Source organism: Cololabis saira, chromosome 15, assembly GCF_033807715.1.
Source record: "Cololabis saira isolate AMF1-May2022 chromosome 15, fColSai1.1, whole genome shotgun sequence".
Classification (NCBI taxonomy): domain Eukaryota; kingdom Metazoa; phylum Chordata; class Actinopteri; order Beloniformes; family Belonidae; genus Cololabis; species Cololabis saira.
The window spans coordinates 12005950-12022049 of NC_084601.1; the positions used below are offsets into that span (position 1 = coordinate 12005950).

The following is a 16100-nucleotide window of genomic DNA, read 5'->3' on the forward strand; positions in this document are numbered from 1 at the left end:
AGGTGGATGCGTGCGCTACGACACGTCAACATCATCGCTCACACCACGGAGACGGGGCTGGACTGGACCTGATTTTCTGGCCGGATCTTGTTGTTTTCTTAATTTCATTTCAATGCTTTGTCAAAGACAGCTAAACAATGGTGCTATACTATATGGAAACAGCAAGCCAACCCACAGGTTACACCAACATCAAAGGAGCGTGAGACGTGTCATGTTTACAGCAATAAACACCGTTCAGTAAAAGAAAAGCAATGGTTTTTGTAATAGAGATATATATTTAGCATATAATTTGCTGACATTTATCCTGGAAATGTCTGTGTTTACATCACAGAGTGAAAAGACAGCTTAGAAGGAAGTGTTTGAATTTAGTTAATTGAATACGGAATTAAATCCAAAGTAAATATAATTTTTCACCGATTATCGGAAAAGTTGCAGTTGAGTAATTGTAAAACAATTAAAATGACAAGTAAACTGCAGCACTGCCAGATTTGAGCTAATTTACATAATTTTGTGAAACACTTGACAGAATTTATGCCTAAACATCAGGATGTACTTCAGTATAGTTAATTCAACTATACTTAACATATTCTCATATGTGACCATTTTTTGAGGAAAAAGCACATTTAAACATACATTTAACACATCCCATCAAACAGATTCAGAACATGACCTTAAAAATGAAACAAGAGGATGATAAACGTAACCCATCTCAGCCCATACCAGTCTGTGATCAACTGACACGCATGTTAACTGGTTTTGACCACAATTTATTCATTTTTGGGTTCTTTTAGTACAGTACTGTTAAAAGTTAGTTCCAAAATTTCCAACTGCGTGATGGATTGTTTTTATTTATGATTATTTTTAGCTGAGGTCAACAAAGCAAAGCCACTGAAGAAGTTGCCAAAGTTACCACAACTACAATGTTCATAATTTCAAAAGGAAAAAAAAAAAAAGTATAATTATAATAAAACAACCTAGAATTGATTTGAGAAACATGTGGTGCCAACATAACTGTTTTTAAAGCCTTCTTTATTATTTACTCACTTGATTTCCACATTAAATTTATGTGAAACAAATCATTGTCATTTCTAGGCACTAACTGCACCTCAAAACAAAACAAAAAGAATAATCAGATTAAAAATGAAGGGTAAATCTTGGTTTGTAGAATTCAAATTCCTACGAGCAGCGACCTCTGCTTCAGGGATGCTGCTGCTTGATAATGGTTACAGTCCTGAAGGATCCTGTGTGAAATGTATTAACCAGGAGGGTAATCCAATTAACCCAGTGAGTTTAATTTGCAGAGAAATTTCTCAGAGGATAGTAAGAAGAGCCACGGCATCTCAGAGGGGGGAAAAAAAAAAGAGAGTCTGAACTCATGGACACTTTGAACTGGAATGACAAATCACAACTTCTGGGAAGTGCAGAGGGCATCATGTTATTAGGTGCTTGCAATAAATAGTGAAAGATGATGGGTAAAAACAGCTGTGTGTGTAGTATCTCAAGAGTGGGAAAAGAGGGAGGAATGAGGATAAACAGTGTGAGTAAAGGTATCCTCCTGTTCATGCGCAGGATTACTGCCTGAATGACTGGAAACTACAGAACTGCCTCATTGGAACCATGTATGAAACAGAGCCAACTCCCTATCACATTACATGGGCTTCATCACGTATCGTGTATATGTTTACCCCCAACACTCTACTCCTGGTTTATGTGAAGAAAACAAAGCATACAGAAAATGATTGGCAATCCCTTTCCAAGAGAGGATTGTTGGTCCTTCTCTCTAAACCAGAACACTCTTCAAGGTGAGAGCAATCAGTCCGACTCTACAACAGAACTGGTTGGATGGAGGGAAAAAAAAAAAAGTAAGATGATATAGGGAATGATCTGAGAACAAATGTAGAGTGAGGGGTCTTGCAAATCCTGCCCAAGTTTATTATGTAAAATTTGGGACAATACACTTAAATTTATCTTGGTTCTCTGTAGATGCTGGGTGTATTTATGAGTTAAGTATGTATTTATGAGTGTGACTGTGCGTCATAATGTATGTATGTCTTTACGAGGGCTGTGAACCCAGCAGTCTCTCTATAGCGGCGTTGATGTCTCCTCCGGTAGCAATGAGGGCTTGCAGGTTGGCCTCGCGGTTGATGAAACCCATTGCATTCAGCTGGTCCAGTTGGGTCTGGAACCGAACCTCTGGGGTCTGAGTCTAAAGGAAAAGCATTAATGGAAACATCATCCTGGTTTTTAAGTATGTAATTCCTGAAAACATGTAGCTGCGTACCGTTGCACTTCCTCCGCCACCTCCTCCAGCAAACATCTGGAGCATCTGTTGCATCAGCTGTTGCTGGGTGGCGTTTGTTCCAGGACTGCTGGGCGAAGAGGCGGGGTTCTCTGTGGACATGCCCCCGGCTGTGGGCATTCCCCCTCCTGTGGACATGCCACCAGCGGTGGGCATGCCACCTCCTGTAGACATGCCACCAGCGGTGGGCATGCCCCCGGCTGGGGGCATGCCACCTCCTGTGGGTACGCCGGGAGTCCCACCTGTCATCAAACTGAAGAAAGTAGAAAAAAGCACACATGCAGATGCTGAAAATAATAATAACAATACAACGTGTGTACATGTGTCTGTGTATGCATACCCGGGCATAAGGCCTGGGGCTTCTGTCTGCAGCGTCTGTAGACCCTGTTGGATCTGCATTAGAGCTTGCATGGCCCGGGGATTGGTCATTACTGTCAGGGCCTCAGGGTTCTGCATCTTTAACCCAACAGAAAAGGGAGCAAAAGAGAAAGAGAGAGTGAGCAAAACAGCCATGAATTTACCAAGGACACTACAAGAGATCTTATCATGTACATTTATTCAATAAGGACATTAACAGAGAAAAATAAACATTTGGTAAGTGTAAGATGACATGGCAGCACATCACATCTTATGTACGAGTTATGCCATGTGATCAATATCCGTGAACAGTCATCCATACAGAGCTGTTGATTGCATTGTTGACTTCACTAAAGTTGTATCCACTTAATGCGATAACACCCCTGCAACAGTTTAGTTACTCAAGGAGAGATTGGATAAATATACTGGCAAATAGACTCTTTGATTGATCTGCCTCTGTCACCAACCTGCTGCACTTCCTCTTTCACTGAACCCAGAACTATTTGGTCTTCCACATTTTCTCCTGCCTGGCAGCTCCAACACCAACATCCTTCTACCAACGCATTTACATTCTCTCCTCTTTATGTATCCAACACTCTTAATCTGGCCTCTGTTACCATCTACAAAACATTTAACCCCCGGTATGACTCTGATGTGCTCATATTTAATCCTCGTCACTCCCACAGCAAACCATAACATCCTGAACTGGGCTACCTCCAGCGCTGTTTCCTGCCTCTTGGACGATCCCAGATTTTGTATGACTGATTATAATTCTTTAAAATAAAGACTGAATTGAACTAAATAGGAAAGTCAAACTTTTGTGAAAATGATCAATTGGAATTGGCCAAGAAAACTGCATTCCGTGCATCTTCAGTTGTGTACCCTTATCATTCATTCACCTGCTGCAAGTGAAGGTTTCCTTCTGTTGCTGTTAACACTCTCCATTTGCAAAAGGATCAAGATGCAAAGTTGAGTTTTACCACCCAGCCACTTAAGTCAGTTAAAAACCCAAACAATGTCAAATTAATTCAAATGTTATTCAGTCCTGTGCAAGTTGCTCTTCCATGATTCCATGTGTTACACGCCCATTGTACGGTTTCCTCCTCCTGCCCCTTGTGTGTGTGTGTGTGTGTGTGTGTGTGTGTGTGTGTGTGTGTGTGTGTGTGTGTGTGTGTGTGTGTGTGTGTGTGTGTGTGTGTGTGTGTGTGTGTGTGTAAACAAACATGGCTAAATGGAAATAACTCCATATACCAGTTGTTGGGTGAACAGCGAGTACACGGGTCCCTTATACCAAGCAGCACTCTTTGCTCTCTTTCCGCTCATTAAAAAAAAAAAAAAGAACAAAAAGAAAGAACAAAATTTAAAACTAAAAAATATAAAGTACCTGCTGCAGAAACACGGGCAACTGGGATCTAAACTGTTCCTGCAGCTGTGGGTTTCCAGCAAACAAGGGATTATTCATCAAAACCTGGTGGAGGAGGACAGGAAAAGAGTGCATGGTGATTATGTAGCAAAGTACACCAGTTACACACTAAACCTTATATTTAAATTACTTTTGTGCGAGCAACTTGACAAAACCTTTAGAGCAAAGGTCAACCTGTAAAATAATGATTCAGCTTATTCTGTCTTTGCATAAAACATACTTTCCTACATTTAAATGTAATCATGAGCACAACACAACCAAGTGAGATCTATAATACAAAATATTCAATCGGTGCGGGGCAATATTTTGATCCATATTTTCATGTTAACTTAGAAACAAGTTTTTATCTAAATTAGTTGTGTATTTTTGAAGTGTCTTTCTGCTGCTTGCCTGGGAGGCCAGTTCCGGGTTTTGAGCCAATGACTGCATCATGCTGCGCATGTAGGGGGCAGACAGCATGTTCTGCATCAGCTGAGGGTTTTCCGAGATCTGTTGCAGTAGGCTCTGCATGCCCGGGCTATTGAACATACCTGCATCAGGCAAAAAAGAAGAATGTGCAAATGGGTTAACTGGAGTAATTGAATTGTGTGCAAACAAACAACAAACCTATGAGCATATTTTATTAAACTATTCTTACCATTTCCCAGACTGCCAGGATTGATTCCCAGAGGGTTAGATACGCTTGGGTTGGTGCCCCCTGTGGTGGTCGTGCTGCCTGTGGTGCCCCCGCCACTCTCAGAAGGATTAGAAGAGCTTGGTGCCCCCCATGGATTGGGAAGGGGCTCCCGGTTCTCTGTTCGTGATGGCTGGGCACCAGACTCAGAGTTCCCACCGAGAGCTGAGAACGGGTTGCTACCAAACTGCAAGAAAACAAAAGGTTTCCTTGCAGTGACTCGTGACACACCAACTTCAAACAAACAAGTATATAAAGCAAACAAGCAACAATACAGCGCATGGAGACCTGCTCTCGGAACATTCCTGACAAGTACCTGTTCCCTAGCAGCACTAAACATGGGTTCCTGGATATCTGTATACATCCTTCGCAAAGCATTGTAGCCTCCTGGGATGCTCTCCAAGTTGCTCAGAGCACGGTCTTGGTTTCGCATCATTTCCTGCATCATGGCTGGGTTCCTGGCAAGCTCCATGGTCTAGGAGAGGAAGGCGGAAGCATTGCTAGGGTTCAATTTAATTTGAGCAAATAAAGTAACCATAAAAAAAAAATGTAGTAACGCCCTGCTGTAATCAGGTATTATCGAAATATAAACATTTCTTTCGGGTGTTTCTTTATTTCTTTTACCTGTCGCATAAGCTCTGGGTTATTAAGCATGTGGGAGATCTCAGGGTTGCGTTCCATCAACTGCTGCATCTGAGGATTAGCCATGATCATCTGTCTCATCAGATCAGGATTGGACATCATGTTCTGCACCAGTGGGTTCTCCATAATCTGAGAAAGCATCTCTGGGTTGGACATGAGCTGCCTCTGCATCTGCTGCTGCAGTTCCATGAAGTTAGCCGAGCCCATGCCCATTCCAGCTAGACTCGCCAGGTCACCAAAGCCAGCTGAAGGGAAACAGGTTGATGAGAGATGGTTAAAGACATAGTCATAGTCGTCGTAGACCTGGAAAAGGTTTCTGAAAGTAAATAATTACACACAGGTCTGCTCACTCAGTATGTTGGGAGTCTGTGTGGGCGGCGCTGCAGAGCCAGTGGAGCCTGTTGTAGAGGTGGGGTTAGTGCCCGGACTAGATGTGGAGTTGCTTCCTGCCTGAGTGGAGGTTGAGTTGGAGGCTGAAGTGCTACTGCCCTCTCCTGCCCTATAAAAGTCATTTAAAACCACATGAAAAAATAAGTATTGCCAGTTTAATGTTGTTGGACAATATGTAAAGTTAAATACAGCAATAAATATTAGTCACCACTGTGCTCCAAGATCCATAACAAACAGACAAATCCCTCTTAACAAGTTATGTCCTGATAAAACATATCACATCCCATTCCCCTCGATATGAGGGCACCTCATGTCTGAATGGGTTGAAGGACTACAAAATACTAAATATTAATTTGAACTAGCATGCTTTCAAAACAGTTTTAGCCTTACTTTTGTGCTGTTTTTATGACTAGGTGAACCGTCAGGCCATCTTTGATACCATGCTGGCTGAGGCTGTCACCATCCTTCAAGATCTTGCCGGCAAAAATCAGAACCAACTGGTCCTGTTTGGCTTTGAATCTCTTTGAGATCTCTTCTTTAAACTGTAAGAAAAATATAATGAAAATTAGCAATAGACAACACAGAGTTTTAAAAAGACGGTTTGACAATATTTGCGCAGATACATGCAGCATATTTTCACAACACATTCAAATATTGATACAAATTGTAAACAGCACTGGCAACACAGGAGACTTTTCCCAGGAAAAAGAAAAATCCACTTGGATATGCCTGTTCGCTGTGTTTTACTTGTGACTCTTAATATGAAATCCATATCAGGGAAATACGCTCCAGGACATATAGAGTTTCTTTTTTCGTACTATGCAGCACTGAGACAGGAAAAAGGTAAATATACAAAAAACTGAAGAGGGAAGTAATACTGGAGAATGTGCTGTATGAAGGATTTGATGACACTCCCACTAATCAGATGAAACCACATGGTCCTCCATTTACATAAACATGGTTATAACCATCATATTATAATAGATCACTCTGAATTATACACACCTAATAGGTGAGTGCATTTAAAAAAAAAATGAAAATAATAATAGCCACAATAACCAAAATAATCATAATTTGAGATTATGGTTGTCAGATAGAAAAGGGTGGAGTGGTGTCCTGGGGTTGGAAGTGAGATGCTGCCTCAAGTGGTGGAGAATAAATATCACAGGGTCTTCTTAAAGTATGAGGGAAGAATGGAGTAAGACACTGAATGTGGATTGAAACAGCATCAGTGGTGCATACTCTGTACCAGCCTGTTGTGGTGAAGAGCTAGTAGAGCCAAAGGGTAAGACTCTCCGATTCTTGATTGAGCTACGTTCCTACCCTCGCCTATGGTAATAAACTATTAACTGTGGATAGTGACTGAAAGAACTGAATCGCAAAACAAGTGGCTGAAATCTGTTTTCTCTCCACGATGGCTGGACTGTCCCGTAGAGACAGAGCAGAGCAGAGCAGAGCAGCAGTCATTTGGGAGGGACCAGAGTTGAGGTGAGGATGCCTCCTGAAGCCTCCCTGGGGAGCTGTTTCAGGAATGTCAACCTGGGAGATGGTCTCAAGGCAGACCCAGGACATGCTGGACAGGTTATATTTCTTAGCTGGCCTAGGAGCTAGAGAAAGTGGCTGGGGAGAGGGATATGTATGTATGGATGGATGTATGAATGGATGAAAAAAGAAAAAAAGATTTTGAATTCCCTATCCACATGTTTTTTTTCCTATTATCTGTGACACACCAAGTAACCATTAACCTGGCTTTGTTATAGAAAACAATTTGCAACATTAATATGAGCACTAACTCTTATTTGAACTTTTTGCATCAGCTACACATGTACTGACTTGTTGCTTACGGGTCTGTGACATGGAACATATGAACATAAAATTTGTCAAACTAATTTTTTCTTTCATTAGTTGAAATAACAGCTCACCTCTTACGATTATAGAACTTATTCTGAATTATTTGTTTTAGTTGACAGCTTTGATTTTGCTCCCTAATGTTAACATTGGGTTCTGTGATTTCGAATTATAACTTCTATAAAGTGCACATAGCTTTTATATATAAATAAATAGCCTGTATGATTATGTGTAATTGTGCATTTAATGGTGAAATAGGTTATGGTTAAGAATGGTTGCGCAAATACGTTTAATCATATTATAACATCTTAATTTAGTTGGCCTTCCTTGGAAAACCTTTAATATTTTTCATCTATTACTGTTTATTCCCCAGGGATAGCACAATTATATTAGCCAGTAACTAAACAGACACAAATTATCTCTTCAGCTATTACATTTCTATTAGATTACTGCTTTTGTATTATGTCCCAGTTAAAACAATTACTCAAAATCTAAATATAGACTTCTGAAAGCTACTGGTGACTGCAATAAATGAAAAAAAGTAATTTTTGCTAAATCTTAATTGAATACTGTACCTTTACATGTCAACAGAAAAATATATCCTCACCATACACACAATTATGAACCTATATGTTCATAAGAACAGACCAAAATTGTTAAAATACACAAGATGAGGGTTTAAATAGGTGAAGTAAAATCAGTGTACTGTAAGCAGGGTTGCCACCCGTCCCTTGAAATACAGAATTGTTCCGTAATTAGGAATTAAAACTTGCGTTCCGTATTGAACCAATACAGACACACATTATGCTCTTATTATAATATACAGGTGACGGTCTGAAAATTTGAATATATTGCAAAACTTCATTTGTAGTAAATTCAACTTAAGGTGACACAAATATATTATTTCCCACTACATGTAAAGTGAGATATTTCAAGCCTTTATTTGTTATAATTTTGGTGATTATGGCTGACAGTTTATGAAAACCCCAAATAAAAAATCTAAAAAAATTAAAATATATTATGAAATCAATAAACAATTCAATCGTCAAAATTGCAACAAATAAAGGCTTAACATATCTTGCTTTGCCTGTAATGAGAGTATGTAATATACATGTATTAGTTTCACCTTTTAAGTTGAATTATTGAAATAAATTAACTTTTACACCATATTCTTCACCTGTATGTATATTCTACATCTTGGCTGATGGACGTACACATCATGGGAGGATATTTCAGTTGCTAGTATGGTTGGCTGTCTGTACAGTCATGCAAGTTCAAAGCTATTAAAGCACTTTAAACTTTAAATCAAAGCATTAATTTTTTTCATATAAAATAAATACATTTCTATGCATTTTAGAAGTTTTGGGGATGTCCCTTTTTTTTGGCGGCTGCTCTGCTGAAATCAGGGCGTCCCTTATTTCTATTTCTGAAAGGTGGCAACCCTACTGTAAGACACGTCCAACCGTTTAATTACTAGGTAAGGAAGTAAAACCCCTCGACAAAACCGCTGAACACTCTCAGATTTCCCTGTGGTGACAAGTATTGCACTACGTTTCAAGTGCAATACGTCGCCAAACCAACAGCAGCACTGAGGATAACAGAATCCCCAAGAATGACTCAGTAGTAGCAGAGAAGGTTCTAGACCCACACCAGCCGCGGTTCTTCCCACAGAGCCCCGGCCGAAATGGGAAATGAAAGCAGCCCGGCAACAGCCCCTAACCGACCCCCCGGCTGCCCCGGCTCTCCCAGCGCGTCGCTGCCGCCGCAGAGCGACCCGGGAGCGGACCGGCCACACACGCAGCCCCGGCTAGCCCGCGGCTAACACGGGTAGCTGCTCAGCCGGTTCAAACATGTGCAGTAATCACATCTTCACACTGACAGGCAGCAGTGTAAACACGGGCGACTTATCGCCCACCTAGGCAGCGGAACACCCGTTTTAAATAACTCTTTTCAGCGCACACACTCGCGATTCGCCGGTAGGAATGGCGGCGGGTGCTAGCGGAGCTAGCGCGTTAGCTTCCTAGCTGAAGTTGGGGCTGGAGCGGCCGCAGCAGCGACACACACGCACCTGGGTGACAGAGGCATCTTCTGCTATGGCGATTTCTTCCTTGTCCTTAGGCGTTTTCACTGTGACCTTAATAATCGTTCCCTCGGAGGCTTCGGGGTTATTGTTGTTGTTGTTACCAGATTCTCCGGCGCCTTGGTCAGCCATCTTTACTCCACCGATGGAACAGCTCCGCTCTGACGTCACTTCCGGGTCACTAGAGGTCACGCCGTTCTCCCGGAGCAGCACTTCCTGCTGGGGCTTTTTTTTTTTTTAATTGAAAATGTATCGTTTACATACAATAACGGCATAGAAACCATAGGGTTGCCACCTTTCAGAAATAGAAATAAGGGACACCCCGATTTCAGCAGGCGCCAAAAAAAGGGACATCCCCAAAACTTCTAAAATGGATAGAAATGTATTTGTTTTATATGAAAAAACAAAATGCTTTGATTTAACGTTTAAAGTGTTTTAATAGCATTGAACTTGCATGACTGAACAGACAGCCAACCATACTGGCAACTGAAATATCCTCCTATGCTATGTATTTCCACATCAGCCAGGATGTATAATATAGCCTACAGGTGAAGAATATGGTGTAAAAGTTAGTTTATTTCAATAATTCAACTTAAAAGGTGAAACTAATACATGTATATTACATAGTCTCATTACAGGCAAAGCAAGATATGTTAAGCCTTTATTTGTTGTAATTTTGATGATTGAATTGTTTATTGATTTCATAATATATTCTAATTTTTTTAGATTTTTTATTTGGGGTTTTCATAAACTGTGAGCCATAATCACCAAAATTATAACAAATAAAGGCTTGAAATATCTCACTTTGCATGTAATGGGAAATAATATAATTTTTCACCTTAAGTTGAATTTACTACAAATGAAGTTTTGCAATATATTCAAATTTTCAGACCGTCACCTGTATATTATGACATAAATAAATAAGAGCATAATGTGTGTCTGTATTGGTTCAATACGGAACGCAGCTTTTAATTCCTAATTACGGAACAATTCCGTATTTCAAGGGACGGGTGGCAACCCTGATCCATGCATCTAAATGGAGTAAAGTGAAACCTCTCTTCAAAGTGAAGTGAAGTACAGGTAAATCTATCACACATGACTGAGTATCTATTTTTTGGACTAACATTTTAACAGGGGCAGGGATCGCTTAATGACCTTATTAAATTGAGCATGTGTGCAGATTATATCAATCGAAATCTTTATAGGAAAGCCAATTTCCTTGATCATTTATAAGATGGGTTATTAACCAGACATTTTTATCCATCCAATGCTCCAAGTAGAGAGATTTTCCCTTACACGATACATATCTTTTGTTCCAAATGGGAGATTTATGAAGAGTGAAGTTATGCGTGTACATGAGTTTACAACATAGTAGTACCTGTTTGTGAAATGATGGGAGTTTACCTGGCAGTTTTTCAATCATAAAATCACATTTGAGAACAAACTCAATACCACCCAATTTTTGGAATAAGCCCTTGGAGAGACACTACCAAGTACAGTTTTTGTTCAGCAGGAAGGATTTTAACCATTTTAATTTCAGAACAGCATTTAAGCTTTCAAAATTGATAGCTTTTTTACCACCATCTTCATATTCTTTGATAATTTCACATTTTTTAAGATAGTGGGCTCGATTTTTCCAGATAAAATTAAAGTTTAGTTTGTTAAAGGTTTTAAATAATTTATCAGGTATGGCCATTGTATATGCAGGATAAATGCATCCTGATAAAGACTCCGTCTTAGTTAGGTATGTTCTGCCAAAGACTGTCAGGTTTCTTTGAAACCACACATTCAACTTAGATTTACATTTGAGAATTGTATCTTGTATGTTTGACATCTCGCTGGTTTTTGCATCTTTGGTTATATGGATTCCTAGATATTTCATGGAGGACTTAATGGGAATACTATAGGCATTTGTAAGATCACAGTCATGTATGGCCATTAATTCACATTAGCTGTGATTAAGTGTTAAACCTGATGCTTTAGAAAATGTATCTATTAAGTCAAATATTTAATACTCGGTTTAACTCTAACTTTTCTTTACTCTGCCACTGCACTGGAATTTTTTTCTCCTCTTCACGATTCATATTTTTATTATGTAAAGGACCTTGAATAGGCTTGTTGCTGAAATGTGCTGTACAAATAAACTTGCTTTGCTTTATGTAACTTCCCTTTTTGTGTTCATTTTAGTTATAAGATTAACAAATCAAAGGAACTGAAAACATGGCACGATATGGATAGAAAAGTCCGAACAATCAGCTTTTAATTTAAAGATTTGTCAAGCCTATCTTCAACCTAAATAAACCATATCAATTAAATTTTCTCAGGACACATTTTTGTCTTTATTTATCTTCATTTGTTTGTAACACTTCCAGTTTATACTGGAGATATTACCAGCAATTTTTTTTTTTTTCATCAATTTGGAGACATTTCTCTTTCTCTCAAAAATCAATACCATCTGATTATTGACCATGACAGTGTTACATACAATTTAGAATAAAAAAGAAGATAACATTAATATGCATTATTATTATACAGTACATAATTTGCAGGACCCACATGTCTTGAAGAGAAGATAATTAGGCAAATCAAGCAAACATTCCACACCAGAGAAAAGTCTGAAACAATCTGTTATTGTTTGACTCACATCCAAATCTCCATTCATGAAACTCTCAGAGAAACTATCAAGGGACAATTTTAATGTATTATTCCAGCCAAACCGAACCACCTCTTTCTAAACTGTGCTTTCGGTTCTCATTTTGAATAATTATCCTGTTACATTGTGTAAATCATTTTAATTGCTGACCGCCTGTGATGCGGTAATCTTGTCATTTTTATCTTTGGTATTCAAATTAAATTCAAACTGTCTTTATTTGTCATTCTACATGGTACAATGTGCAGTGCAATGCTTTGTGTACCTGCTCTGGTAGCTGCCAGCTGAAGAAAATGAGCCAGGTGATGGCTGTCGGAAGGTGTCTCGGGAGTTGAGCTAAATATTTCACATCAAATTTCCTTCCTTTCTTGGTACAGACCTCACAGTGTAACCACTTGAACTGCAGCTGATGTTACATCCTTCTCTGTTTCTGACTAATTACACTGAATTAAATATAAGTGTTAAGCTTTATTCCCCAGTATGAGGTACTGACAATAAACAAAGAAGGGCAACTTGTTAAGGACTTCTTTTTCAGCCAGAAACTTGCATGTATTTTTTTTTTTATTTGTGTATGCATGGCCCTTTAATTATGCACGCAGCTACAGACCGTATTGTGCTCTGTATGTAGAGATCAGACAGCCAGTTCAGCCTACATGCCTTCAACACACAGACAGAAAATACTGTGCAGAAAAGTCAGTGGGATAACTGAATTATCTGCAAATAAACAATACATGGATAGGAATCCGTGAAAAGGAAATTATGGAAATTACATTTTTGCACCACCCTCTGTGAAAATGAATGTTTCTTGTTTTTTTTTGTAATGGCTTTATTATACAAAAAAAGTGTAAAAAGTATAAATAATTATAATGACTCAGATTAGATTTGCTTGACCTATCAGATGCAAGCTGTGATTTATTTTTGTCACAAATTTACACACATTATCATGTTTTATCTGTTAATCCGTTGCCAAGTGAACATGAAATGTAACTGATCACATGAACGTTTGTGTTTTGAGAAAGAAAACAACTTTACTTGTTATTTCAGACAAAAGAATCATTCTGCAAACATTTCATCACTGTCAAGATAATTGTTCAAAGAAATGGAGAATTAAAATGTCATTTTCTTTTTTGTAGGAATATTCATGACTGATACGATGTTCAGTAAAGTGAGGCTAAGGCTCATGTTGAAAACATTATACTTTATTTGAGTTGAATTGGTCCTGTAGCTGTCTCTATACTGTAGATAACTCCCCCTATATGTGACGCCCCTGACGGCAGTGAAAGAGAGTGTCTGTTTCAGCATGTTGCATTGACACAGCCGGTCCTGCATACCTATGCATATCCCCAGTTCTAGAGTACACCATTTACAAACAAACAAAACCCCCCATAAAAGAGATACATGGCCCCAATAATCAGCGCATAGATACACATACACACGCAAATGTACAGGGTCACATGCACTGTAGGGTGTCATTCAAGTGCAACCAACACAGGGAGACTGAGGGCGCCAAAGGATTTTGCTTTCATCAACAGAAAGGGGGACGACCTTTTGGTTGTAGAATTGACCGACACCCCTCCCCCCAGGTGAGCAACAGCCCCGTCAGTTTTCCATCCACCCAGTTTGAACTTTTCCTCTGGAAGGTGGGCAGAAGAGACGGTGCGTTTCCAGAAACAAGGTAAGGGGCACACATTTCAACGAGTTTTTTGAGGTTTTGTTTCCAGCAGTGACTAGTGCGGCCCTGCAGGGACTGGAGTCAGATATGACATCCTTACTGATAAGAAAACATTAGTGTGGTGTGACAGTTTGGAAGGGGGACCGCGACAGACTCCAGCAGATTATCATAAGCGACGACTTGTAGTCCAGGTTGATCTTTAGACGTGCTCTGGTAAAAATGTCTTCAGTAAAGAAGAGGTAAATGTATTTATTTAATGATCAGAAATCCATTCTGCTCCATTTCTAATTTCTAAAGTATATCTTGAAACGTTCTCAATATTTATTCTTAGAGAATTTTGATGTACGCTTCATATTTATTTCTGCTTTTGCTTCATATTTCACCATATCTCTGTGATCTTTTTACTCTTACTCTTTTTTTATCCCTTCTTTTGAGATGTAGACAGAATATGTGTGAACATAATGCATGCTTATATATATTGTATATGCTCTCAAAGTTCTGCAGTTGAAGACATTTATACCATTCATGTCATGAAGTATTTTGAACCTCTTCATCGCAGATCTTGGCCTGATAGTTTGTGTACTGAAAAGTGACTTAAGTGTGAACATCCTTAAAGCATATTTCTCTATTTCTGACTTGTTTTACAGTTGCTCTGCAGCTGGCCCATTATCTCAGCTCAAGATGTACAGCTTCATGGGAGGGGGGCTGTTCTGTGCTATTGTGGGTAATATCCTGTTGGTCATCTCCACCGCCACAGACTACTGGATGCAGTACCGTCTCTCTGGAAACTATGCCCACCAGGGTTTGTGGAGGTACTGCATGGCCAACAAGTGCTACATGCAGAGAGACAGTATCGGTGAGACACTTTTCAAACCATTATAATTTCTAGTTTTATCACTGTGGCCGACAATCATGAGGCAGTGAGAAATTCTATATGCTTTAAGCTTTATTCTTAACTGCAATGTACCGCTTCGAATGAGGAAAAATCACCAGTTTATTCCAGCGCTTGAAGGCAGCGGTGGGAATAAACCCATCAACATTTTACTGAGGATGATTACATGCTTGTAGTTGAATTTTTTATACATAATTGGCTGAATTCTTCCCATTTCCTTTCAGCTTACTGGAATGCCACCAGGGCCTTCATGATCCTGTCAGGGATGTCGTGCTTTGCAGGCATCATCGCTGGCATCATGTCCTTTTCACACTTCTCCTCCTTTGAAAGGTTCAACCGTTCCTTTGCTGCAGGAATCATGTTTTTTGTCTCGAGTAAGTTTTACTTGACTTTTGACTTGAACCATGATGTGAATGTTCAAGTGTCACAGCATAGAAAGTACAGACATGTTAGAATTAAAATAATGAGCAAGAGAGGAAGAATGAAGCAGTAGAAATACACATGAATGAATATCCCTGACACATACCCAACTTTCTTCTTCTTCTTAGCTTTCTTTGTTCTGCTGGGTATGGCAATCTACACTGGAGTGACTATTAACTTCCTGGGAAGGCGCTTTGGTGACTGGCGCTTCTCCTGGTCTTACATCCTGGGCTGGGTGTCCATGCTCATGACATTCTTTGCAGGTGAGGCCCAACACGTGTCCAGGGTTTCATCTTCATATGCATGGAAACCTCATTATTATACAAACATTGCAGCGCTGTTATCTGGTGGATCATTTTCAGTTGATTTAGTCTCATCCATTCATGCAATAAACCTGAGATAAAACAAAACAAAGTGATTGTGCAACTTTCAGAATCAGTCTGAAGCATCTTCTCCGCTTGTTGCAGGTATTTTCTACATATGTGCCTACAGAATGTGTGAATGCAGGAGAGGAACTGGCCCGCGTTAAATGGAGGCAGACGGCGCCATTGCAAGAATAAACACAGGACACATTTGGACAGAAGATGAGCAGAAAAGCATCAAGGCATTCTCGACCGATCTGCTGAAGAAATGACGTCTGATGTCGATGCTGACAGTTTAAAGTTGCTGCTTTTCTTTTTTAGGAATAGTCGTGATGATAGCACAGCTGGGAAACAAAGTTAATAAACCTAATCATATGTCTTTTACATTTAAA

General features: G+C 39.6%; 2 protein-coding genes across 4 annotated transcripts; one reads left to right on the forward strand and one right to left on the reverse strand.

Moving 5' to 3' along the window:
* Positions 1-751: 751 nt before the first annotated feature.
* Positions 752-9882, reverse strand: ubqln4 (ubiquilin 4). 2 transcript variants are annotated; one of them, XM_061742509.1, is made up of 11 exons: positions 9701-9882; positions 6175-6326; positions 5745-5893; positions 5377-5639; positions 5069-5227; positions 4717-4939; positions 4470-4609; positions 4041-4124; positions 2640-2755; positions 2282-2552; positions 752-2206 (listed from the first exon to the last, which is right to left on the reverse strand). In XM_061742509.1, the coding sequence occupies exons 1-11, from the start codon at positions 9842-9844 to the stop codon at positions 2054-2056; spliced, it is 1854 nt and encodes a 617-aa protein (XP_061598493.1). In that variant the 5' UTR covers positions 9845-9882; the 3' UTR covers positions 752-2053. The 2 variants fall into 2 exon arrangements, with proteins under 2 accessions (XP_061598493.1, XP_061598492.1); XM_061742508.1 differs by having other exon boundaries at positions 5733-5893.
* A 3886-nt stretch (positions 9883-13768) lies between these two features.
* Positions 13769-16100, forward strand: LOC133461085 (lens fiber membrane intrinsic protein-like). Of its 2 annotated transcripts, none has more exons than XM_061741857.1 (5): positions 13769-14037; positions 14682-14890; positions 15151-15300; positions 15475-15609; positions 15814-16100. In XM_061741857.1, exons 1-5 carry the CDS (start codon positions 13817-13819, stop codon positions 15873-15875), a joined length of 777 nt encoding a protein of 258 aa, XP_061597841.1. In that variant the 5' UTR covers positions 13769-13816; the 3' UTR covers positions 15876-16100. The 2 variants fall into 2 exon arrangements, with proteins under 2 accessions (XP_061597841.1, XP_061597842.1); XM_061741858.1 differs by lacking the exon at positions 13769-14037 and adding an exon at positions 14089-14273.

Bases quoted from the DNA above. Each gene is read 5' to 3' on its own strand.
- ubqln4 (XM_061742508.1), bottom strand. From the start codon at position 9,844: ATGGCTGACCAAGGCGCCGGAGAATCTGGTAACAACAACAACAATAAC. The intron at 6,327-9,700 runs GTGCGTGTGTGT...TTTTTCTTACAG, and splicing joins AAGATGCCTCTGTCACCCAG to TTTAAAGAAGAGATCTCAAA. The intron at 4,940-5,068 runs GTACTTGTCAGG...GTTTTCTTGCAG, and splicing joins TTAGTGCTGCTAGGGAACAG to TTTGGTAGCAACCCGTTCTC.
- LOC133461085 (XM_061741857.1), top strand. From the start codon at position 13,817: ATGCACTGTAGGGTGTCATTCAAGTGCAACCAACACAGGGAGACTGAG. The intron at 14,038-14,681 runs GTAAGGGGCACA...CTTGTTTTACAG, and splicing joins GGTGCGTTTCCAGAAACAAG to TTGCTCTGCAGCTGGCCCAT. The intron at 15,610-15,813 runs GTGAGGCCCAAC...CGCTTGTTGCAG, and splicing joins GCTCATGACATTCTTTGCAG to GTATTTTCTACATATGTGCC.